Source organism: Manacus candei, unplaced genomic scaffold (genome assembly GCF_025592945.1).
Source record: "Manacus candei isolate 608988 ecotype Guabito, Panama unplaced genomic scaffold, ASM2559294v1 h1tg000050l, whole genome shotgun sequence".
Classification (NCBI taxonomy): Eukaryota; Metazoa; Chordata; class Aves; order Passeriformes; family Pipridae; genus Manacus; species Manacus candei.
The window spans coordinates 13,319,565-13,345,773 of record NW_026138098.1 but is presented as its reverse complement, the minus strand read 5'-3'; the positions used below and the strand labels follow the sequence as shown (position 1 = coordinate 13,345,773).

Sequence of the window (26,209 nt, the reverse complement as noted above, 5' to 3'; positions counted from 1 at the left end):
TAGAGGGCCAGGGTTAGGGACAAAGCAGGTGCATTTTCCGCGTCAGAGGCGCTCCACAGAACGAGAAGGGTTCTTGCCTCACCTCCTGAGTACACGATGCCATGCTGCAGTGGGCCAGTGTAGGTACCAATCTTCAGCTTCCCAGTCACCTGAGGAAGGAGACATTGTGTTAGTACTGAACAGCTGATGGTCTGGATCTTTTCTGTCTTATTGATATTTTACTCTTTGTCTGTCCCTCACTCCCAAGCTGCCCAGAGGTAGCTTTCCACATTCTTTTCCTTTTGTCATGTGCAGTACATTAGGGAAACAGCAAAGCCTTGAGCTCTGCTGTGCCCCAGGTGAGGGGCTGCTGAGGAATAACTAAGAGGAGATTCCAGCCCACCATCCCTAGCGCAGGTCCTGTCTAAACACTGTGTTGCCCATTGTCATTGAGAGATGCCACACAGGAGGTGCAGGAGCCCTGCCAGCCATGGAGGTGCCCTCCACTGACCACTCACCGTGTCCACCTGCCGCAGTACGGTGCCTTCCCCAAAGAAGAGGGGTTTTCGTGCATCCACCAGGATCAGGTCAAAGTAGGACTGCCATGGCCGATGGGCACTCCCAGGCTGCAAAGGCAGAAACAAACCGCAGAATCAGGCACAACACAAGCAACCACAGGGAGTTTAACATGAGTGTCCATTAAAACCCTTAGTCCGTGCCTCCTGTGGTACCATTATGGGTTGCCAACACTATTTCCTATGGTATTTTCCTTCTGCCACAAGCCCACGACAACAGCACTGAACATCCATGTCCCAACACAGCTGCTGTGTAAAGAGGTGCTGTAAGTGAGACCACTGCCACTGTTCCTGAAGGTGACATCCTGCATGGATCCAGGCACATGCAACTCCACAGCTTCAGCCTTTCAAGGCCATGCTGGTACTTTTGCCAAGAGCAATGCCTTGACTCTGTTCCACAGAGCATGGCTTTGAATCACAGCCCTGCCCCAAAGGACACTGGGCCTTCATAACTCCATGTTTCCACACTTTCTGAGACCATGACCACAGCAAAAAGCTTTTTTAGCTATCAACTGTGGTGACTTTCTATGCTCTCAAAATGTCTCCCTTGGCCACCTTCTACTTCTAGAGCACAGTATGAAAAGACATCTTTTCAGCATGAGATAGCCAATCTTACTGGGAGACTGAAAGAGCAGTATAAATTTATTTCATAAGCCTGTCTCCAAAAGTTGCAGGGCTGAATTTTGACCTCAGAAGAACAAAAAAAAGCATGACTAAAACCTCTGGAGTTACCATAGCCAAGGCACAATCAGGCATAAACACTTCTGCTGTTTTATAAAAATATTTCCTTTCCATCAAGGCTTTTTTTAACAACATCTAAAATATTGCACATTATTTCTAAGAAACTTGCCTGCAAAATGCCACAGTTAAAATGTTTTATCACTAAAATAATGTTATCATTAACACAGATTATCATTTAAGACCAGATGATGCCTCTTTTCTCTTTGTTATATTGTATTTGCTTTGATCCCATTCAAATAGGACACAAAACAGCAAGTGTATTTTAACCAGATTAAAGCAACTAATCCCATGCAGCCGATGAAGCAGGATTAAAATGCTTTCCAGCTACACAGATAATTAGGCACATCAGTTGCTATTGCAACTGCAGTCTAGAATTCACATACCTTTGGTCCATGTGGGAAGTCAAACAAGTAAGTCATAATTTTCTGAAAGAAAGAATTTAAATATGTACTTTTAAACATATGTTTGTGTAGTTTATAAAAGCATACTTTTCTGATTTTATCTTTTCAGATTACACAACTTTATTTTCAGAATTTACACAAAAGTCAGCATAAGATTTGGAGACAAAATAAATGGAATAGGACAGTGACAGGAATTAAACCACTAAATTTTATAATCAAATAACACAGCTGCCTCAGAAAACTGCACACTGCCTCAGGTATATCTTGAAATGCTTTAAAACAGCATATAAATCTTCAGATTGGCAGTGTTGCAACATCTTGACATTCACCTGGAGCTGAAGTAACCATGTTGATTTCTCAGCTTAGCAGACAGCCCTTTCTGGCTCTCAGGCCTCTCCAGGACCATGGCTTTGGTGACCTGTTCATACTCAGACTATCTCACTTGAAAGGGAACTTCTGCATTTTAAAGGATGCTGAAATCCAAAACGAGTATCACTTTCCTTTTCAGCCTTTTAATTGCTGAAGATCTGAATGAGGCACAGAGGGACTTAAGCCAGGCCCATGTTAGGTTGGTACCAGAACCAGAACTACAAAAGATGACTCGAGACAATCTGCATCCACCACCAAACCATCCTACTTGTAGATCACAGAACAAGAGATTCTCCCCCGGATGATGTCCTGCCAACACCCACACAACAAATGAACGGCTGGCTTTTGCTTATCCCGTGATAAACCAACACAACAGTTCAAACAGCACTTACGTCTGTGTATTTATAGTCGCTGTTTGTGACGAGAAACACCTTCCCCACTTCATTCATGCGGCTGAGCAGTAGTGGCAGCTTCCCCTGAAAGCCAAGGTACATACAAGTCACAGAAGTTACAGACATTCATCATGGCAAAAACACTCCCAGCTATGATCCCACCAGACAAAAAATAAAGCAAACCAAACCATCAAGCAAGCAAACTCACGTGTTTTGTACTGGCCAGAGCCAGGAATGCTGCTGGTCCATCCACGTAACCCCTCCAGAGCACAGCCCAGGGGAGGAAGGCGAAGGGGAAGGGCTCAGCAGGGCTGTGGTGCCTCTGCCAGCCACAGTGCCAGGCACCCTGTGCTGCTCCCACCGATCTGCTCCAGCTCCAAGTCCGTTCCCAAAATGGGCCCAGAGGCAGGTGAAATCTGAGCTCACATGAGCCACAGGTTGGAATGCATTATAATTCCAACCTCAAATTAGGGAGAATTTATTCCTGGGGCTATTTTTATTGAATCAGAAATCTCAGTCCATTGCCAGAATAGCTGATGACCTCACAGAACAGTTTCATAAGAATTTTGTAGGTATGGAACTAGAAACAAGGTAAACTGCTTTGAAGTGATACTGTACCACAGAGTTCATCTAGACTAAAGAATAATTATACTGTAAGTGGTCCAGAGGGGCCTTGCACACTGCAGGGGGGCAAAAGTAAGGGAATCCCTGCAGCTTATTCCACTACATGTGCTGAACACACATTTTGGGGCTATCAAGAGACTGGATATGGGCGAGTCTTTCAGGATCTTTTTTAGTCCCTCATGGTTAAGTATGTGTTGGTTGGGTGGCTAAAGAATACTTCTGTCTAAAGAGATGCTCAGCTATTGTTTTTTAGAAAGAGGTCTGCTCAGGCAGAGAAATGTGGGCAGGGAACACAGCTGCTTTCACCACCAAAAGAAATAAATGAGCCTTGCCAGCATATTCACCTGTGTCCCATGATAACATTTCCTCTGGCTTTTATATTTGACGTAAAAAACGTGCACATCAATACAAAATCATGTGGATCACTGGCTCAGGATAAAAGCTGCACCCGAACTTTCCACTTTGTCTTTGGTTATTACAATAGAAATCACAGTGTTATCTATTTTGTGATTTAGTAAAGCAAATCAGCATGCTTATTTCTTGCCTGCTTAGTCAGTACAGAATGTCACATAGCACAAGTAAAGTAACTTCACACTTACATCTTTCACCACGTACTTCTCCAGATTCTCAAGGGTCTTTTCCTTGAGCGATCCCTGAAATAGAAACAACAGAACCCAGTGAGGTAATGGAAACTTAGGATGTAAGAGACATCAAAGTAATGCCAACTTTCACACTTTAAAATGCTGTGAAAGTACAAACCAGGGCGAATCTGAACCAGTGACTCTAGAGATGAGAGGCTTTGAGTAGCAGGGACCATCACAAACTCTGTGATCCATCGATTCCCTCACCATGGTAAATAATCCACTTCAACAGCATTTTAACCCTTTCAGAAGGGAATACAATAGAAACAAACAAAAAATAGATTTGCCATACCAAACAAGACAGTTAATGACCTGTCTCCAACACTGACCATAATGCTTTAGTCAAAGGCCAACTCCAACATGTATCACACAACACTGCATAAGGAAAGAAAAATAGATTCCTGACTTCTGCATGGCTAAAGGGACCATCACTAGTACAACTGTGAGCATTATCTTGTGATGGTTCTCTATCCCACCCAACAGACACCTTAAATGAGGGAGAATAAGAAAATCAGGTATTTAACCAGATGTTAATGCTTACAAAATTTTACTCTAAATTTGTGTAAAACTGTGTGAAGAAGATGAACTGCGTCTCCTCTCTAAATAGAGAACAGATTATGTATTTCTCTCTTTAATGCAGGTACTTTTCAGGCAACATAAGGCAGTACCAATGTAAACAACTGGCAGTAGAATACTGCTTTAATAATTAGGACAATGTACAAGTTGTGGACCTCAACTGCAAATACCCTCATGGCATCATGCTCTAAACCCCATGAATTAAAGTACAGAAACAGAACCTGAGCACAATAAAAAGGAATAAGAAGCCAAGCCAGATATGTTCCCATGCTAGGAGGGCAGTTGAGATCTTGACTTACTCACATACAATTGTAATTAATTATCTGCTCACTAGGCGGCAAAGCAGGGCTTCTGCCCAGTAGAGGTATAGCACATCTTAACTCAGGAGTTACAAACCAGCCCGTCTAACCCAGTTACAACTACAGATGTCCCCAGGAGCTCTTGCAATCACCTTGTAATGAACCCAGTCAACGGCATCTCTGACATCTTGGAACATGCTCCTGAAGGACATGAAGAGATCTCCATCTTTAAACCCTGTTTCACAGCTGTGAGGAGACAGAAGAAAGATTTTAGCAGCCAATTGCAACAGGTAAGAAACACATCAAGGAGAGAGACAGTTCAAAATGCTGTTTGGAGCTTGTGTTTTCATTTTACCATAGCAGTTTCTTATCTACTACTTTATCGCAGATCAGACTTGAAAGAAGGCTACAACCAGAGTTTAACAGGATCTGTGTGTTACCCAAGAATGTCTGTGCCTCCACAGCAGTACTACAGCTTTCTGTGACTGCAACTCTTATTTCTCACCCACAGTATTACAAGGAAAAAAGACTGGGACTGTGCAGCTTGCAGCATTTTACTAAAGATGAATTGTAATGAGGGAGCAATCAGAGTGCTGCTCTTTCTCCCTCTTTCCAGTGCTAAAGGGGGTGCCATGGAAATCAACTAAATGTAATGCTGCTGAGAGGAGGAACTACTTCTGTGTTTAGAATGGTTAGAGTTAACAGGAGACATTATGTGGAGGTATCTTTGAGACACCCATGAGAGCTTGCATCAGAAGAACTCAAGGATGATTACACAGAGCTGTATTTATTTTGACAGCAATCATCATGCCTGTCCTGAGAAAGGGTACTTCACCTGATGGATTGTCAGCATAAACAATTCCTCTGCTCCCACGTGAAGTCCCATTAAACCTTTGCCTTCCGCTCACATAATATGGAAAGATGACCCATCACGAGTCAGCAGCACAGCAGCATTCACATGTGCCAGCTCAAACTGCAGCTTGTTTTTATGTTTATACCTTTTTTAAAGCTAGGTAAATACTCATGCCGCACACAAACAGCCTTTTATACCAGACTGTGCCTGAGCATTTTACCTCTAAGCGTGCAACATCCTCTATTACGACACGAGGGACTTCCAGTAACTGAGGAAATTCAGCCTTTCAGTTACCAGTTGAAACATGGCTCCAAGGGGTTCAAAATGAACTGAATGGTGCCTGTAACCACCCTGTAAGGAGTGTGCAGTCTTAGAAGCTGCCCCAACTACCAGTGTCAGTCTCTATGGTGACACTGATATTACCCCGTGAAGGAAATCCTCATAACCAGCATCTTCTGTACACACAGATCAACTCATCACCACTAAATTATGAGGGCTGAACTTTTCCCCACCAAAACCTCTTGAGGGGCCTTCACTGATATTAGGAACAGCTTCATCTGTGCTGTATTGCTCTTTATATAGTATAGTAACAATCTTACTGTTCCAGCAGCACCTCGAAGCAGAGGGAACACGTACCTCGTGTACCGGTCACAGTTAGTAAAGAAATCCACTAGGCAAGCCAACAGGTAGGTCTCTGCAAGGAAAAAGAACAAGATTTTAACACTAGGATAACATAGAGCCCAGATAACTTTAGGCCCTGTGCACAAAGGAAGAAAGTTCATGTAAAAAACCCCAAACAGATAAGTAGAGTATGACATTAGCAAAGCTTTATTGGCTTAAAATGCACAGAAAGAGGCTTGTGTTGGCTCATATTAGACTCACCTGGTAGATTGAATAACGTGTTCAGAATGTAAAACCTATCTGTGTCATCCCTCTGGATAAATTTATTTGGATATTGATCCCGTGTTTCAGGCCTGAGAAGAGAGAAGGTGGAGAAGAATGAAACTGCAAAACATAACATGGATAAAATGTGCTGACCTGCAAAACAGAGTTGCAGCAGGATCCACTAACTAGAGTCTGTTGTGCTTTAATCAACACCCAGCTTTCCCACATGCACTGTCGGCACAAGAGCAAAAGTGCATCCACTGGTGTTCCCTTGGCCGTGCTGCCTCCGGCAGAGCCAGGACAAAGCCCTCACTGCTGAGTCAGCAAACTGAGCAGAGCCCACACAGGGACACAGAGTGGTCCAGAGTCCACAGCTAGACCTTAAACCCCATGCTGCTGCTATGAGGATGCTTTAAATCATCTGTACTGTCATTGTTTGCTTATCTTAAACTCTCCCCCACTTTCCATGTGTTGCTTTCCACTCTCCCAGCAGCTTTCAGCAGGGGTGTACAGGGCTCTGCTGCAGGAGGTTTGCTTGAGGCCCTCTGAATTAATCAGCAGGGTGTCGATGATGGAAGGAATTTCATTATTCTGGTTTCCTCAATTTCTGGAGCTTCTGAAGATCACTTCAGGATCAAAGAGGAAGTTTGAGTGCATATATAAGGGCTTTTTCTAAATTTTGGACTCCTGATGCAAGGACTTACATGTCTGCAATGAAAAAGTTTGTCACCCTGGGGGCCCTGAGCTTGCCTTGCCTTCCATCCGTATGCCCTTGCAGCAGGGATGTGGGAGGGGGGATTTGCTGGGACACATCAGGCATGTGGCTCTGCAGTCCTCTCTGCTTCCTAAAGCACTTTCTCTGGGACAAGAGAAACACAAGTATCCAAGGAAGGCTGCAGGAAATGGCATGCAATGCTCAGTTCTGACACCCTCACAGGTCAGAAACACAAAGGGGTAGAGCAAGCTTGTTCCTTCCCCAAACCAGCTCAGGCTCTCAAAGTTTTGTAGCACTGACTGTGGAGTGGACAGCCTCAAGGGGCACAGGTCCTGTCTGCTCCCAGCAGCCCTCATGCAATGGCTTTATCTTAACTGATAAGCTGCTGATGTTGAACTGTGCCAGGACAGGTGAACAGCATGCATTCTGTGCCAGCACAGATCTTTCCACTGTAAACACCTGAGCTGTTGCTGTGCCTGAGACCCTCAATGCATCCCCAGTTAATCCTGGAGCTGTAGGAACACCAGCACAGCATCTGCTGTTAGTGGAGTCCCTGCGACTCCTTATACAATGGGTGCCCTGAGGATCAGTGACACAAAAGAGTGTATTAAGTCAAAAAGAACAGCAAAGAGTTGGCACTCACCCTCTGAGGAAATTAAAGCCATGTGCACACACTAGGAGGTTCCCATAGGCATCAACTTTCAGCAAGTTTCCATAGTGGGTATCAAACACCAGGCCTCTGTTAAGAAAGCAATTTTAGATATGAAGAAGTGAGTGTATTAAGCAGTGACCACTTTATTAGCAGCTAGAACAGCTCTAGAACAGCTTGCTTACTTGGCGTGGGGCATCAGAACAGAGTTGCTGTAATTCTGCAGATGGGGTCCCTACTGTCCCTTTTACCTGGTGGGAGGTGAGCAACCAGAGGCCTGCACCTCCAGGTGAAAGAGATACCTGATCTGCTCCCCACAGCCTTGAAAGCAGAACTGTTTAACCTGGCAGAAGCTTAGCTATGCACGTACCAGGGAGGCTGTGGGCCTCTTCCACAGGGTCACAAATCTGACACCTGTGTTTGTGGTTCCCTGACACACCTGCTGGGCTGCAGGGAAGAGTGAGGTGCGATAAAGGAATTTCTCTCCTCTTTTTCATCACTCTGTCACAGACAGAGCCAGATGGGGCGTGTAACTATGGCACAAAATGCTTTGGACATTCCCAGCTCTGACTCCAGCAAAACTCTATTTCACTTATCTAGCAGCCTGCATCTAGAGAAGGCAGTCTTCCCACAGAGATATCCCTTCTGTCTCCTCCCTGGGATGAAGGCAGTAGATTTAATGGAGTCTTCATCACAGGTTTGTGAAGGGCTACTGCCTTGTTACGGGCAAGGGCACAGCCAGCAGCAGTCTCAGTGTAAAATATGCTGAGAGGAGGGAAGGAAGGAGGCTGCCAGACTGAAACTGGAACAAGCCAACAGACCCTATGAACCAGTCTTTTGTAAAGAAGCTCCAAAGGAGTCAAAAAAGCAAAATCCAGCAAAGGCACAAGTGGAAAGAACTTAAAGGTGCAGAGTTGGATCCACAACTTTGTTTAAAACAAGCAATGTCCTTTTCACCTCTACCACCAAAAGACAAAATGTAGGAATTCAGTAACTTTGCACCATTAACTTTCTGTGAAGTTATGAAATCAAAAAGTTACTAAATCAAATGCTTTTGATGTTTGATTCATCTAGACAGATGAACTGGATTGGTCCCATTTTTATTGTTTACTGTCAGCTTAATTTTCAGGATGTCTTATGCACCAGGACACTACTAATTAAAATCATTAAAGAAAAACGTTCTGAGACACCCTAGCAGCCTCTTAGACAGTAACAGCTCCTTCTCCCCCTCATTTTGATTTCACTCCCAATCCAATTGTATCTCTGCTGTCTTTGCTTTGAAAGGCTATTTTTGGACCATGTTTTCAGTAGGGCTCTTTTCTTGCATGCTCCCTCTTTGCTGGCATGGATACATGTGTGCAAAGGCCCTCCATATACTGGATCGGTCTGCTTCCTTCCCCATGATCTGTGGTCAGCCACAGGCTTCACAGCCACAGCTCTGAAAACCTGGCCTCACATGTCGCCTATGAACTTTACAGAGCAAGAATTCAAGGCCTCAAGCAGGCTGGGTTGGTATCTGTTAGTCATTTACCTGGTAGGGAATGCAGGATCATACACAAAATTGAGCAGCTCATGAGGGTATCCAATGGAAACTAATCTTTCTACGGTCAGGTCAAATCCAAGAGATTCGTATTCAGGGGATTTATACACTGTACCAAGATGAGATTTCAGTTAGAAAATTTGAAAACAGCTAGGGGGTTAAACAAGAAGGCAATTAAAAGTAATGTACCCATTCGCCCTCCTCCCTCCTCCACATACCACATTCCCTCCTTTGCTCCTGCCCTTCCCTGCCTTGGGTCTCCCAGCCCGGAATTAGCTCATGCCCCAGGGCTGCAGCAAAGCAAAGCTGCAGCTCGAATTTCAGCAGCAGAGTGCACCAGATGAAATATCCATCAGTTTATCACAGCTCTCTGCATCAGAAAAAATGTATTTCAAATGGCAGCTCCCCTCCCTGCAGTGCCGTTAGGCAGATGCAGGAACGCTCCCTGTCCCACCTGTTCCAATCGGGTTTTGGTTTGCTGTGTTTTCACAAAGCTGATAAAGAAACCAATAAATTGAGGGAACACATATACTGGAGGTTAGAAAGCCTGACATTCATCACTGCTGTGCTACTGTTTCTGCTCTGGATGCAATCCCAAAGCTTAATATTGCTCCAGATTTCATCTCGGGGGAATTAATGTTTGCTGCAGACTAAGTTAGCTTGAAGGTAGAGCTGTCAAGTTAACATACGATTTGTTTGTTAATAACACCATATGGTACTGCAAAAATCTGTTAGCTATTACCCTTGTGCATCAAAATGCTACTCTCTTAAGCAAGCTCACTGCTCTCACATGCCACAGGAGCTGCTCATCTGTGACACGCACCTTCGCTCAATGCAAAAGAAATGGACTTGTTCAACCAAGCCATCCCTACCATCCGGCCTGTCTTCTTCCTGCAAATGACCTTCCCATGTACTGCAAATGTTACTGTTTAATCAGATCATTAATTCAACATCTAAAATGCAATCATGACAGATGGAAATCACTGTGTTCCTCTGGTGGTGTGTTTACACTCGCTGCATGTCTGTAGAAGCCCAGGAGATAAGGGGCTAATGTGCATGTCTCAAACACCAACAGCCGGACAGTCGTGGAGCCAACCAAGGATTGTTGGTAATAACAACCAAGGATTGTTGGTAATAACATGCTGTGAGAAAGAACAGGATGTGGCTGGACAAGGGGCCATACAGCACTTTCCTGGGACAAACATCCTTGTCCCGGCTCCTGGAGATAAGCACAGCTCAAGTGCAGGAATGAGGTCAAGAAATAGGCATGGACTGTATGGGGGAGATCAAGACCACCTAAGACTCTCAAAGCCCTCTGACCCATTTCCAGAAAGGTCTAGAAGAATGGACTGCACATGATAACTAATTTGCATGGAAAGCATGAAACTTATGTCCCAGGTGGAGAAAACTTATCTATAAAAAGGTACCCCCAGAAAGCCCAGGTGTGTGTGCACAGGGACCCTGGACACCCCATCAGCTGGATCAATGCTGGAGCCAGGGCTGGTGATCTTTTTTTCTCTTTCTTCCTTTTTTTCTCTCTCTCTCCCTCTCTTTAATTCATCTCTCCGTCTCCATATCTCCATCTCCCCTTCCCCTCTCTCTCTCCCTTCCCCTCCCCTTCTTTAACCCCCCCTACCCTTCACCCTTTATCCAAAACCCACTGTGGTGTGCTTATACTAAAAGGTCAGGGACTAATGTAAATTTCCATGCCAAGCGTGCAATTTACTAATAAAACTCTGTAAACCTTTGCAGACCCTCTGACTTCCGTCACTCCTTTCGACCATAAGCACCTACATAACTTGCGTGCTGCTCCCTTTCCCTTAAGGATGGGACACCACAATGTCACTGTCTTAAACTGGTCCTAAGATAAATACAATCCTTTACTGCAACTAGAACTACCATGAGTTCAGTGGGCCCAACTGTCTCAAACATTTAAATATTTCAAATTCAGCTGAGTAAAATACAAACATGTACAAGTTACACAGTAAACTCATTAGAAGACTGATTGCTTTTCCTGACAGAGATCTAGCACATCTGTGGGCCTCACAATATACATTAATACAATCATCTATACTGCCCAGCTAATTACCAGCATATATATACCCTGCAGAATACAGAAGTTCAATCTGAGAGGAGAAAACAAATATATAAAATACTAAAAAAAATATTAAGAAGGTAAGGACTATAGACAAAGCAAGACTGTCAAAAGACTCAGATCATAGTAACTGTGACAGAGGGCTCCCACATCTTTTAAGAATCCAAAAAGCACCAGAATCCTAATAGCTAATTTTCTCCATTAAACTAAGAGCATTAAAAACATAACAAGCAAACCTGTAATGGTCTTAAACAGATAACAAATCAATAAAGCAGTTATCGAAATCTTCAAGCAAGATTACACCAACGGCAAACATCAACAACATTCAATGCACGTAGTCTTTTATGTCCTCTAGGAAAGGAAGGGTTGATTAAGCTATAGATAGGAATAAGCAATAACAAATACAGCTAATAAAGAAATCAGTGACTGAGAAGGCAATTCTGGGGAGTGAGCTAGAGCTGGAGGGAGCAATAGCCAGTTAGGTGATGAACAAAATTTTGAGACTGACACCAGAGCATCATCTGGAAAAAGGAATTGCTCTGATGCAGGACAGTAGAGGCACTTCCCCAGGAAAATGATTACAAATACACCTGCATGCGTTCTTAGAAGGTGAAGGCACTGCAAAACTTCTTTTTATGTGAAGCAGACTCCAGTCCCCTGCTCTGTCCATGAAGCTGCTGCACTCCTCTTCGTTAGCTTCCTGGGAATTTGACCCTGTTGTCAACTTAATCCATAAAACATTGCTCCCAAACAAACATTTCTCCATGGAAACCCTGCTCTTTCTGAACTAACCATCATGATGCTGCCCAGACACAAGGAACCTCAAGGAGCGTGTTGGCATCTCCTCTGGACAACCAGTAGGGGTTTATCAACAACTCCAGCAGAACCTTTCCAGGGAAACTGGAGGGCTTTCTGTTAGAATAATCTGTGTATCTTGTTAACTAACACTCCACCAGAGAACACCTGTGGTGGACATGAGGTCAGCTGCTCACAAAATGCCCTCACTCCACTTCTTCCTTTCTGTGTTTGCCTCTCTGTCTTACATTAATCACTATAGACCTCCGTTTAACTCTCCAAGGAAACAAGTTGAAGCACCATTAGGAAAAATGATGAAGAACAAATATCAATCTCAGCCTTCATCATTCCAAGTCTCTGCTGAGGCAGTACTGCAACTGGATTAATCTGAATGTTTCTTTTTGAGGGACAGTCATTCCCCTTACCTCTCAAGCTTTAGATTTTGCTTCCTTGACGTCTCTTTGAATAAAACAAAACTATTAGCTCATTCATGCCTCAGATCCCTTCTCTATTTTTCTACTACTCCACAATATCTGGAAAACAAGAGCCTTCTCCTTGACACATGAACTAAACGGAGACACAGGAAACTGGACTCCTAAAAGGGATATAAATGTTCTCTAGTTACCAGCATACTTACTGCTCAAGACAAATTTTCCTTTAATTGGACACACAGCTGGGAAGAGAAAAAGAGCTCACTGAGCCCACCTTGACAGCACCCTACACCACAGCACTTGCTGCATCAAGCCAAAACCCTCTGACACTTCTGGTGAGCCTGTGTCAGTAACATGAGCTTCCTCCAGGCAAACAAACAATCCACCTCCTTCAGATCAAACACTGAACAGGATAACACTGCTGCAACTGCACATTCAGGGCAGATGCCCTAGTTATAGACGTTATTACCGGATAAAAAAATGTATTTCATTATTGTACTCCAGGCTGGTCATTCTGTCTCACGTTTGGTTTACTTCAGGCATCCATGAGGAAACAGAGGAAAGATCAGTATTTTTTTCTGCAGCTGCATGATGAAAAATTAGTTTTAAACTTTGCTGAAATATCCCCTCCCTCGGATCTGGTTGTTGATTCCACAACTGGAGATAATTTGTGTGCCATGGCAAAGGCATGAATTCAGCCATTTGCCATACAGTGTCTCCCGTGCTCAGCTCTTTCACCCAGCTGAGAAGGGCCCAGTCTACAACCATCCCCAGCTCTGTGACAGGGGAAGAGGCAGAGCCGCAAACCAATTTTCAGACTGTCCTTGCCCAACACATGTGCGATGACAGTAAAACCAAAGCACATGCTACAACTTATTCTGATTTCTTTTTCTCTTTCTTACTGTTTGATGGCCATGTCTCTGCCACCATGCCAAGTCCCCAGCCCCAGAGGAAATGTTATTTTAATGGTCTGGGTTCCAACACAGGCAAATGCTTCAGCAGCACAGGGCAATCAGCACCCAGTGCTCATGGATTATGCAACCAGGGTGGAAAGAAACAACCAAAGGTTTTAAAAAAAACAGAAGCCAGTGGACAGCATTTCAGCTTCCCCTTCATACCATCACTTGGCTTAACGTTACACCATCAAAAAGTAAAAAGCAGTACCCCGGGAGTGAACGCTGCAAGCCTTCAGGTCTGTGATGAGTGCAGGCATCCCTTCCACAGTACGTGCTAGGAGGGAAGCTGATCTGGAATGAGCAGGGGTTGTGCAGTAAGGTATGCATTCTCATGCATTTGTGTAGTTGTGTTTACCTTTGCTGCCAAGACACATAACAGTAACAATTTTATAGCCTTCCTGAAAAGGAAAAAAAAAAAAAAAAGAAAAAAAAAGAAAAAAAAGCTCTCTACAGAGGCTCCAGCTTATGCAAAATGCTGCTGCCAGGATTTTAACTCACATGAGGCAGATGCAGATTCAGAGTGTCACTCCAGGCTTGACGGAGTTACACTGGGCTCCCCTGTTAAAGAAAAAAATCAGACTGATTTTAAAACTGCAACAGCTCTGTGCCATGTGGGACTGTCTGCTGGAGTTTTGTCCTCTGGTAAGCTCAGAAGCTGGCCTGGCACTTATTCCAAATATACTTATAACTGATTTATAGAAGAGGCACAGTTGGAAATCGTGCATCCTGCAGGCAAAATTCTGTCCTCATATCCACAAAGCAGTCTTAGATCATCAGCTCAGGGATAATTAGGAGGAAGAGGCTACAAGCACATTGCCCAAGTGACACAAACCCTTCATGTTTCTCTCAGATGCAGAGCAACTGGTTCAAGAAAAGGTCTCATGCTCTTTTTGGGGATTTGCCATTATTGTTCATTCCTCAGTGGGTGGCAGATTACTCCTTTCAGGGTGCTTACTTTCTTTTGCACCATAAAACGCCTGTATGTGTCAGCACTGGAGACTTGGAAGACAGAGTCAGGAGCTACTCCAGGAACCTGAGAAGAGAATTTTGCCCTATATCTTGAAGGTGCTCCCAGCAAGAACCTCGCACACCAGGTCAGTCTGACATAGCAGGTCTACAATCAACTGTACACTTTAAAATGCTTATGCTTGGGCTTTTATGGGCAAAGCATTGCAGGACAAACCAGCACCAAACCTGCACATAGTGCTGCACTGTACTACAGTGCACTGGTTTGCAAGTACACGTAGTAAGAAGACCAGAGCTATTTTGCAACTTCCAGGTACGCACAGAATAATCAAGAATTATCTTTGAGATCCAATTTGTACTAAATAGAAAGCTGAGTTGGAATGATGTTAAAAAAGGACCCACAGAAGTATGTAGATCTCCTGGAAGGCTTCTCCGAAAATAAACGTTTAAAGCCTGTTTTGTTTCAAAATTAATAGCTGGGGAAGGCTCTAGTGCATGTGATGGCTCTGTCTAAGCTGTAGGGAGGAGACAGCTCTTCAAGTGCTGCCCATATCTTCCCTTGTTTCTCCTCCACACACACAGATATTTCTAAGTCAGGCAGGGCAGCTTCTTGTTTGTTCCAGGGCTTGCTGACACACCTTACAAGGTAGTCATGGATCTTAGGAGAGAAGTAGGAGCTAAAGCTGCAATAACCACACTTTTTGAACTGCTTCAGTTGTCTCCTCTTTGTGAGATGTGTTTGCACACCTGCAAGCCAGTCCAGTCTAGCCATTTCTGACCACTATGGATTTGGTGCTGGTAAAAGCCCTGAACTGAGAACAGCGACAACATGCTGATTTCCCACACCACCAAGGCAGCTTTGAGGAAGCAGTTCCTCTTTGCCAGCATCCTGATTTAGGAAGGGAAAAACGAGCTCAGGAAGTCACTGCAACAACAGAAGCGGGTAGAGTGAGCAGCTCCTCTGGGTGGAGAGGCAGGGCAAGGACCACTAAATCATGACCTGAAGTAACATTCATCCCTGCCTCCAGTTTTTGCCCATATGTCACTCTCTTTTGCCTGAGTGCTCTCTTAGGATGCCCCAGCATCTCCTGAAGGAGTTTCATCCCTTCCATCAGCCAGATCCTCACCCCCCTTTCCTCCCAGCTGGAAGGCAAGAGCAGCCCAGGGAAAGGTGCTTGCAATGTCACCAAAAACCCAGATTAGCAGGGGACTTCATGGGGGCAGCTGTTTTTGCCTGCTCTGACCCCCTGGGCACAGACTGTCTTGACTCCTTCCTCTCACAGGTGCTGGGAGCACTGTCCACACTGTCCTCAGTCCTAGCCACTGATAAGCCTCTTGGGAATCGAAACACCTTAGTCTACCCCCACTGTTTTGGTTGGCAGATGAAAATAATTGGCTTTTGACTTTCAGGTGTCCAGATAAGATCAGTATTTCTCAAACTAGAGGTGATGACCTCCTCCAGAGGGTTGCAAAAAGCTTCAACAAACACTCAATCTTCAGAAATGTTACCCACTATCTGGATTCTCCAGACCACACGAAGACAGATAAGCCAAAACAGATAATGCATGGGGGTTTGCCTTCTCTCTGAAGCACAGGAAATGCAGCCCAACTACTTTGTGTTAAGTCTTGAAGAAATGAAAGTAAAATAACTAAAACCAGGTTATTTCAGTTGCTGCTTATTCTCCAGTGAGTAAGCCATGCAAATCAGGCAGTTAAGGACATACATGGGCAGGTAGAGAGCTAGTATCCAGATTTATATGTCTCAGGCACAACATGCATAATTAAGCTTATGCAAATACATTTCTGAAATTACAGAAACCTGACTTAAAGAGCAGGATCAAAGGGCTGCTCTGAATTACCACAAATAAATAATAATGCAAGTATGTATTAGAAGCACATTTATATCAATGTTGTGCTGACAAAAAGGGCTTAGTTAAAGCCTTGAGGACCAAGATCCCCTTTTACAACCCTGTCCCCTGTAACAGTACAAGTATCTATGAATCCTGCCAAAACAATGTCTATCAAATGAGATCCCAGATTGGTGTCCCAAAACGGGATAGATCTATCCGCAGAGCTCTCCATTCTGTCAGTATCTCCTCTGCACACAGCTGAGCATTCAGTGCTCACTACACTGTGTCTGTGACAGTCACCCCTCCATGATCAACCACACTGCTGGTTATTTCACACAAGCACCAAATACTCATTGCCTGCCACTTCTGATCACCTGACCTGCAACTCCAGCTGAGAATCCAGAGGGAAACAGCGAGTGACCAGTCTCGGAGGTGGTTTGGGACACTGGGATTAATCAAAAATCAAACCGCACTGAAGCAACAATACCAATTAAATGTACTAGGAAGTGTTGGGCAGGCATTTCACATACTGTTGTAGTTTGAGGAAAGTCTCTCAGCTGTAGGGCCAAAGGTCTGAAGATCCTCATAAGTAACCAGGTAGTGAGGAATGCTATCTGACCTCTATATAGTGAGCCTACTTTCAGGGTATCTATCTGCATAACTCGTTACAGAGCAATGCCAGTTTTCATATATAGCTAGAAAAGAGGAGGATTTCTGCTCTAGAATACTAATGACTTCAGCTTCTGTGACACAGGGCCTTTTCTAACCAGGGCAGTATCGCTGTCAGTTAAACATAACAAAAGGGAGATGGTAACATTTCAAGCTATGCTGCTCTCTATGTTAAAATAATTCGTTACTTACACAGGAAGGAATCTGAAATGTCATGTTTAAGTTTCACACCTGAGTGTTAACTACCGCCAGTTTTGACAGTGGAGTCAGACTGCTCAGCTCTGACAGGAGCCCAGACTCACGCCTGGCTTGCATAGCCTGGCAAGGTGCTGCTGCTTAGCCCTGGAAATCAAGCAGAGCAGTTTCTTTTCCATAAGAAAGGTTTTTTTCCATAAACCTTGCAGAGGTACCTGTACTGCAGGACCCTTCATACAAACAGCTGGATTGGCAATCCCAGGAGTAGGGATAAGCACAAACCTCCAGTTCCCTTTGCCTTGCATTTCTGTTTCCACAGACACATCAAGTGTTACCTCAACTTCTGCCATGGCCACTGCAGGCATTTCACTTCACAGTATCCTCACAGAACACGAAGGGAAAAACGTACACTCGTGTTTATAGCCCTGGTGTGTACAGTACTAGTTTGGGTTCATCTCTGCCCACATAAACACCTGCCCTGAGTGCAGGGCAATGCAGTCCAACACCTTTGTGCTGTGCTGTGCTGACCTAGGAGCTCACCGCCTGTAAACAAACTGACAAAGTGGTAAACGTGCCTAATTGTAACCACAAGAAACCCCAAATGAAACCCATGGGACAACTCATATGTTTTCAATTAGGAACGTGGTGAATCACTGACTTGCCATTTGTTTATGAACTCAGCTGAACTGTGACCATAGAGGATTCACCTACAGTCAAAATGAGTTGAAAAACAGGCAGGAACAGACCTCAGTCCTCTTGACTCTTGGGGTTTGATTTTAAACACTAAACCATAAATAAAAACGCACTGTATTATGCAAAGCAGAATTACAGCATTTCAGCCTATATTTAAATTGAGTTTTCATAGTACCAAATAAACAATATGGCTAATAACATTATGCTTTGTTTCTTTGATTTTTAAATTTTTCAATCTAAATAAGAAGAAACTGCTGCTGTAATGAGTATAATTCTCATTAAACTAAAGAAACCTTTTCAAACACAGAAGTGATCTGTGTAGTAAAACAAAGCTGAGCTTTAAGCAGACTTATTTATTTAACGTGCCTCTTATATTTCATTAAAAATGAAATATAATGCTCAGCAAATAATACCTTGACAAAACCTCCAGATGCATCCCAGGATACTTTTGTATGCTCAACACCCAAGCTGCTCTGCCGAGCCCAAGCAGCCAGATCTTACACTTATGTCTTTGTGACCACAGGTGTTTTTGACTGTAAATCTGATAACAGGAACTAAGGCAAGGGTCACTAATCATCAGAGGTTTGAATTTTTTGCATCTGAGCTCCAGTGGCTGCGGAGCCCCCTTTTCTGACGATGCCAAACACAGGTTCTGGGAGGAAACCAGCACTCACCTACAAAGCAGCACCAAGGCTCTGCAGTCCCCAGCTGCAGTAGGGCCCATGAGGCAGCTATGCACCCACTGCAGCCAAAGAGCAATGGAAAATTCCTTACCTCTAATGCTCCTGCAAACATCCCCAAGTGCACAGCACAGCTTTCAGCTCTAAAACCTCCAACCTGGAACTCTATCAGCTCCTGTTCTCCTGCTCTGCATGCTAAAAGGATATGTAAAGACAGGATTTGTTGTTGCTTCAAGGACTGACACAGCATTGTATATTCAGCTTGGCTGTAAATTGCTGGGTCTACACTTCAGGTTGTTTCTAGGGCTGCATTTCTACTTGTTTTTAAAACAAGTGTTGTCAAGTATCATCAGCTTTATCTCTTCCCAAAGCAGGCTTATTAGTGCTCTCATTGGTAAATTCCAGATATTTTTAGCTTTCTGCTGCTGCACTTTGTTTGCCTTCGATGTAACAAAGATTTGTGCTGTTTGGATATGCCTCAGAGGCTGGCAAAACAGAGCTTAGTGTTGGAAAGATTTCTTCTGCTGAATCAAAATGTATGCCTTGAGGTTAACGACAGCAGCACTGAGGTCACATTTTGCATTTTGAGAGAAGCAATTCAAAAAGATTCTGCATTTTAAGGAAACTTCAATTTGTTTATTTTAGTAGTTGGTATAACTTTCCTTTGAACTGGAGTAATATTTTAAAGATGAATACACAATCACCTGTTCTTTTACGGAAATTTTTTATAGTTTCCCTGACACAAGAGAATCTTTTTTTGTGCTTAACAAGTGGCCTTCACAATTTACCTCTCTGAGAGCCCACTGGGAGCTATAATCCCATACTGGATATATCCCTGCATTTCCATGGAAACAAACTGCTGTGCCAAAATATGGGCTTAGTTCTTCAATGAAGACTTACGAACAGGGAAGAAATAGGTATGTGGTCTTCAAGTTCAAACATAATTTGCTAGCATCTAGAAATAAGAAGGAAATTACTTAAAAGTATAGTAGCCATTAATACACTATATCTAAGGCATTACTCAGGTGTATCAGTGTCCAAACAGATCCACCTTCTTATTCTTCTCACTTAAGAGAGTGACCCTCCAAAGCTGCTTTACACTTAATTTAACACTGTGCACCTGAGTTTAGATGCAGCACAAGTGCCCATGGCTGGCAAGAAGCCACATACATAAGTTTTTCGGTTGTGTGCTAAAATAAGGCATTCACAAAGCAATAGCACACATGTGATCTCAGAGTTAAAGCCTTCTGTACTCTCAGCTTTGGTTCCTCCTACAGAGTAAGCTGTTTGAGTCATCACAAGGGTATTTGCAACTTAATAGTACTTCTGTATTAAGATTACTAGATAAGGGGGTCTATTAGACTTAAAAAAAACCTCCCTATTTACAGCCATCTGGCAAAGACCAGAGATGGCTGTTGGTATACTAACAGCGTGCTGACCCAGCTTGATGTTATTATCATGTTTTTAAGAGCAAGAAAACAGAATGTAGCAGCTTTTGAAACCTTCCTTGCACTGTGAAGACTCGTTCTTTCAGCAGCTTCTGTTTACCACTCTGATTCCTCAAGAATCCACAGACAGCAGATTAGCAGTTTGTCAGTCGGTGATTTACTGGGACAGAGCAAGCAACACATGCTTTCTCCACTCCCCATTCCCAGCGCCAGCATGTGAGATCCCACAGCTCCAGACCTCGGTTTGCTCATTACACAGCTTTAAATGGTCAACTCCGAAGAGCAGCAGCACAAAGAGAGCAGGGACAATAGCCACTGCACTGGTATTTGAAAAGCCATCCAGCTCAAAGCATACTTGGAACAATTTAGCTTCTCCATCTGCCTGTAGCTTTAAAACAGTAATGGCTAAATCAGCCTCTGAAATCTGCAAAATCTGCACCTGTCAAACTGGCAATGTGCAAATGTGAAAACGCAGACAGCAGATGTGAAATAGTCAGGGCATCTCTGGTTTTGGCTAGGACAGTTGGAAGGCTACTGTTGCACATCTACCGATTCCCTTCTCTAGCCACCACACTATTTCTGAATGACATAAAGAACTCCATTATCCAGTGAACTGGGAAAGAAGCAAAACTGTTTAGTATCTCCCCCAAAGAGTCTCAAAGCCTGCAGTCTCTACATCATGATAAAACTAAAGGCAAACCTTTAACCTCAGCAGGAGAGCCTCATTAGAACATTTGCATTGGAGTCCAGTACCAAAAACCAGATAGTAACAGCACCTAAACTGACATTCAGACACATTGCACTTGTTTACATTACAAGCTCAGCAGTATTTTAAGTATTCAGTTCAAGCTTCTATGTGTAAAACTCCCATGTTTATACTTTGTTTTTCATTTGTGCAATCCAGATTTTTTTTTATACACGGTACAAATTAATTAGTCCAATTTCTCAGTTGTGGAAACTGAAACACAAGAAACTGATACAACCCATCTACAGTAAAAATACTAAATGGATTGAAGAAGCAGTTCTCAATTCAGATGTCACCTTTTCTCCCAGATCACACACAGCAACAAGCCAATCCTACCTTCTGGCTGAGTGTATCTTTTCCAGAATCAACAGGTAAAGAAAAGCATTTCAAAAATAAGGTGAGGGTGTGAAAAATTTTCTTCTCTTCCAAATTGCGAGGATGGCTTAGACACAAACACCTACTTGAGGAAGCGAAACCTGTTTATGCACGTTGCACTTTGGAGTCAGTTGGGAAAGACTAAAGCTGTCTTTCCCATGTCTTTTCCCTTGTGATGAGAAGGGAAATGCTATAGCTGAAAGCATAAGCAATTTTGCAATAAAATTTTTGCAGTGCACCAAATCTTGGCATTAAGTTGGCAATGTTTCCAGGACACAAGCTATATTCCAATCTGATTATGTTGCATTAATCACGTTTGCACACAATAAACCCATTATTTTTCAAGCCTCATTTCCCCTTCATTTTATTGAGACAGTTTTCAGCAGCCAATGATAATTTTATTATCAATTTCTGGAGAACATGGAAGCAGCAATGAATTAAGCACAGGAAAAGCATTCCAAATGAAAGCATCCTGTCTACTGATATTACCTCTAACCTACTTCAGAGATAGAAGAAAGATAAAACTTTCAACAAGGCCGTAACTTTTGGAGAAGGAGAACAGTCACAGAAGAATCTTTTCAAGCACAATTAAATTTGTAATTCTTAGTAATTCCCTCTCCATCTGCCAATGACCTAGTGTGAAATTACAGCCACTTTGGGAACCCCACTGCTTTAGCTCTGCTCCTGTCAAAGGACATCTATCCATCACCTCATTGTGCAACCTGTCCCATTTAAGAGCTAGTAATGCCAAGGCCTCCTGCATTGCTTGGATCCAGACCTACTAATTAAGTACAGCTCACAGTGAGTAGGAAGCAGCCAAATAAAATGCTGTGTGAAACCGATCTCTCTCTGCTGCATTTCCAAAGGGCACCACCAACTCTTAATCTCAGGTGAGTGTCGCAGTGGAGAGATTCTACTGATGTACCTTTTTTTTACTTCCTGCACTTACTAGTAAACACAAAACAGACAAGGCTATAAATCTTGGATTGCATGCAACATTCTCCTTTACCAAAATATGGGCAGTTTTGACAGTACTAGTAAAAAAGGAAGGCAGACCAGAACTGTTACTGACTGCTGGTCTTCTGGCTGGTCAGGATGAATAAGCAGAGATGAATCATCCAGATAATAAAAGAAACTACTATTTAGCAAGCAAAAATGAACTACAAAAGACCCTCAATCTCTCTAATTTAAGGATTTAAATTGGAATTGTTCCAAAATTCTCAGTTCTGCCCTGACAGCTTACACAGCCCTTCATGGATATCTGGAGCCCCAAGTGTACCATTACTTCCCAAGGAGCGAAGGCACCCTGGGGAACCGGCACAGCATCACTCTCTGGCTGGCAGGCAGCAAGACCAGAGGCAGAGAATGAAGGGCTGTGTAACATCAGAGAAACTTGTCCTGACCTCTGCTAACAGCAAGGGCTGAAATAGCTGATGACTCTTGCTTGCGTCAAGCCCTCCAAGATTTTAAGCACAACTATTTAACTAAGCACACAAACCACAGTCAAACCCTGCTGTTCTTCCTCCTCCTTCAAATTGCCTCCAATAACACCTAGCTTAAAAGAAACACTCTTTTATGTACTAAATGTGATTCCCAAACAGATTGAATAGGAAGGGGACAGCCAGCTTCATACATAGCACATATTTCTGAGCCTCTTGTATCCAGCACATTAACCTTAGAGAGACTTGGGAGTTTCCATACATGTAGGAGATCTTATTCACCCCATGAGGATACAACAGCAATTCTTTATAGCAAAACAAGGAATCTAAAACCTCTGAGAGTTATTTCAATTTGTTTTCATATTACTTTCCCAGCAGTGAAAATTAATTCTAGCTGTAATCACAGTGACTACGAATTCAGCAATTTCATCATTTCTCAGAAGAAAAGGCTAAAACCTTCAGGTTCTTCAAGCCAAAAAAGACTTTGTTTGCCCAACCCAGCCATTAGCAGTATTTCTCAACCCTATGCAGGGAAAGAGACAAACACAACGAGAGAACACAGGAGTTATTCACAAAAATTAAGTTTAACCTAATTTTGACTTGAAAGCAAACAAAACCACCGTGGCAATGCTGTATCAGGCAACCTTGAATTTTTTTTTTCAATTCTGAGTTAAGTAATCCTTTAATGTAATAGATCTAAGAAATACTACTATATAATACATACTATATAATAACGCATGAAATTTTATTTTATGTGCAACGTAACATGATGATACTAAAACTGCTCTCAGTTGGCAAGCTGACATTCTCAGACATGCTAGTAGTAGGACACACAATCACAGCAGCATGTGCGTAGTAGCTGTTACAATATACTTCAAAAAGGAAATGCCACGTCTTGACCAAAATTAGATTATCCTAGAGAGAAAACAGCATTATTGTAAGTAGGTTTGCGTCCTTAAATTCATAAGGTACAAGAATAAAACTGTCTCAAGCTTCTAAAGTTCAAAATACATCAAATGATTCTGACTTCTCTGATACTGAACCACCTCCTAAGGAAGACTTTTGGTGCTATCAGTGACCATCGATTTGGGAAGAAAAGAGAGAGATGAGTGACAAGAGTACCTCTTTACAAGATAGGTAGTTCCAAAAAATCATTCTTCTGAGATGTCGAAGTGTATGACTGTCAGCTGTGAGATGAATGTCATCAGTCTATATCTGATGGGAAAGCTCACAACAGAGAACGAGCAAAAAAGTGTCACATACATTTTGGCAGGGTCAGTGACTCTGCCTGCCTTCAACCATTGAATAGGAAGACTGTGTTTGGAATATTTTTAAACGTTACAGAAAAGTGATTTAGCAATGTCTGAAAGTACAAATGCAGAAAACTAGATGAGGAGCTGATCACACTTCTGAGATGCTTCTGTTCTTTTCCTTGGCCTATTTATGTATTTTGAATGGTCTCCAAAAGGCTTCTGCTCAGCATGCACCATCTGGTATGCAGATACCATTTCCAGATGTTAAATTACACATAAACTGGCTTTTTACATGGGTTTTTTTCTTTTTTAATCAAGACAAGTAGCACGTCCATGTGAGAGGGTGGGTAAAGGATAACGTGCTCAAAGAGAAAACACAACAGGATCTAATGAATGCACTACAACTTACTACTGTAACACTTCACTTGTCCCACTTCTTCATTTCATTTCCAATTAATCTGTTACAATTGTAATCATATTCCAACACTACACTCTTTAAAGCCCCTACACTGAATAAGTATTTTTTCCTGTATGCAACAGTTATATATAGCAAATAATGGTCAGATAATAAAAGCTCACATGGAGAAGAAATGGTGACTGAGACATAAGAAACTAAACAGATAAATTGGTATGTTAATTTCCCAGTCGAGTGAAAAAAAGGGAAGTAGTACTTACCAGGCATAATGCTTTTCATCTGCAAATGGCTTTCCAACCTAATTACATTCTCACAACTCCATGTAAAATGATCTGCAACTATTATCTCTTTTGTACCACAGAGGAAGTCACAGGTCAGCAGTTTATTCCAGAGTGGTCCAGATTTCCAGTTTTCTGCTCAGACCACGTCCCATTTCTTCTTCTGCATCATACCCTGTCACTGAATTCCCCTGAACACACTGACTTTGCCTGCTTAACTGTAGCACTGTGATCTTACAGCCTTGGAAGCCCCAGGTTTTCATGTCCCCGGTACTGTTTTAGGATGCTTAAAACATTCACATTTTTTCCTTTCACCCAACCAAGCATTGTTTTGCAGATAACAACACATTTGCTCTATGTTTACAGGAACAAGCAACATTTGAGTAAAATGAACAGTTGGATAAGTGAGGACAGTGCTGAAGCTCTCCTTCTGTTAGCAACACACTTCATGCTCCACACCAGCCCCACTGGGACCACCTGAGTCCTTGGGAAGCGTCACCAGTTTGCAAAAGGCACAGAAGTTGTTTTTCTGTTACTGAAGTGAAACCCACAACTTTTTTCTTTTTTTCTTTAAGTATTTATTCTTGAACAACTGTTTTTCATGCAGTCCTTAAAGGCACTGTTACAAGGCTGTCACAGCTGGGAAACACAAACTGAAAGCACACGCCTGCAATCATATCCAGCACAGATTAGCAACAACATAGTTCATGACTTAAAAAGTAGCAGGAGCTGTAAACAGATGTATATAAGGTGGTGAGCAACTAAACCTTTTATTTGTAAATACTTCCTCATGGATAGCTGCTTAAAAGTATAAACTTAAAAATATAAACTGCAATTACCTGCCACAGTCTCTGAAACTGCTCCTTGCAGCATCGTGTTGAACCAGGAGCCTACAGAAACCTTCCTGCCCTTCACTTAGCCTCTGACCCTGGCTCCTGTGACCCTCACACTGTCCCCAGCCACATTACTCATCTCTCATTCCTTCTCAGTACGCATAACTAGATGACCATAGCTGACATACTGCATTAACCTATTATTAGGTGACCCTGACACTCTACCTCATATTTTCTCAGTTCATATACACAACAGTTCTAAATCGAAACATCAAGGGTGATAGGAACTTTTTGTCCACAACACTGGAAATGGTAATCAGAAAGAAGGTAGGATTGTACACGACATCCAAAGTGACAGCCCGTGTGATATTATAACCTAGGAAGCAAGCTTTTTATCTCTTCCTTCCTTAAAGTACATAACATCATGCAAGTCTGACTATGCAGAAAATGGTAGCTTTATCCCCTCTTGTCAAAAGTCTCAGCAAACTTGCCTGTTGAATAATTGAAAGATGGAGAAGTCATGCAAACAATTTTATGAAACTAATCAATTATGCAATCTCCCAAAGCTTATCTGTCATAAAGAATGGGCAAAGCTTTCTAAATTAACTTGTTCAGCTGACAGAAGGCACTCCCCCTGCCATGCCTCTTCTGAAAACGAGTCATTGATGTGGTCAACTGAGAGAGGGAAGGAGAAAATCCTATTCAAAAATGACCTTCCCAGGACACAGGAGAATGTACTGGCTAAAGGTATAGCTGCTATATGCATAAAGGATAAAAGAAACCACCTTGTTATTCAAAGCCAAGCATGCACAAGGGGCATTATCAAAATATCGTGGAATTTAAGGAAGAAATCA

The 26,209-nt window shown here is 42.8% G+C and overlaps 1 protein-coding gene across 5 annotated transcripts in view; it reads right to left on the bottom strand.

Moving 5' to 3' along the window:
- The window catches only part of NT5C2 (5'-nucleotidase, cytosolic II), a 60,449-nt gene that overhangs the window by 4,098 nt on the left and 30,142 nt on the right, over nt 1-26,209 (bottom strand). For 3 of the 5 annotated variants that reach the window (XM_051800481.1, XM_051800482.1, XM_051800483.1), the window contains 10 exons: nt 9,231-9,348; nt 7,694-7,789; nt 6,333-6,424; nt 6,087-6,144; nt 4,750-4,843; nt 3,681-3,734; nt 2,458-2,541; nt 1,679-1,720; nt 498-605; nt 83-149 (listed from right to left, as the gene is read on the bottom strand). In XM_051800481.1, coding sequence (XP_051656441.1) covers nt 83-149; nt 498-605; nt 1,679-1,720; nt 2,458-2,541; nt 3,681-3,734; nt 4,750-4,843; nt 6,087-6,144; nt 6,333-6,424; nt 7,694-7,789; nt 9,231-9,348 — 813 coding nt within the window. Of the gene's footprint in view, nt 1-82; nt 150-497; nt 606-1,678; nt 1,721-2,457; nt 2,542-3,680; nt 3,735-4,749; nt 4,844-6,086; nt 6,145-6,332; nt 6,425-7,693; nt 7,790-9,230; nt 9,349-14,014; nt 14,075-26,209 lie in introns of all 5 variants that reach the window. The other 2 variants (XM_051800485.1, XM_051800484.1) reach the window with 1 other exon arrangement.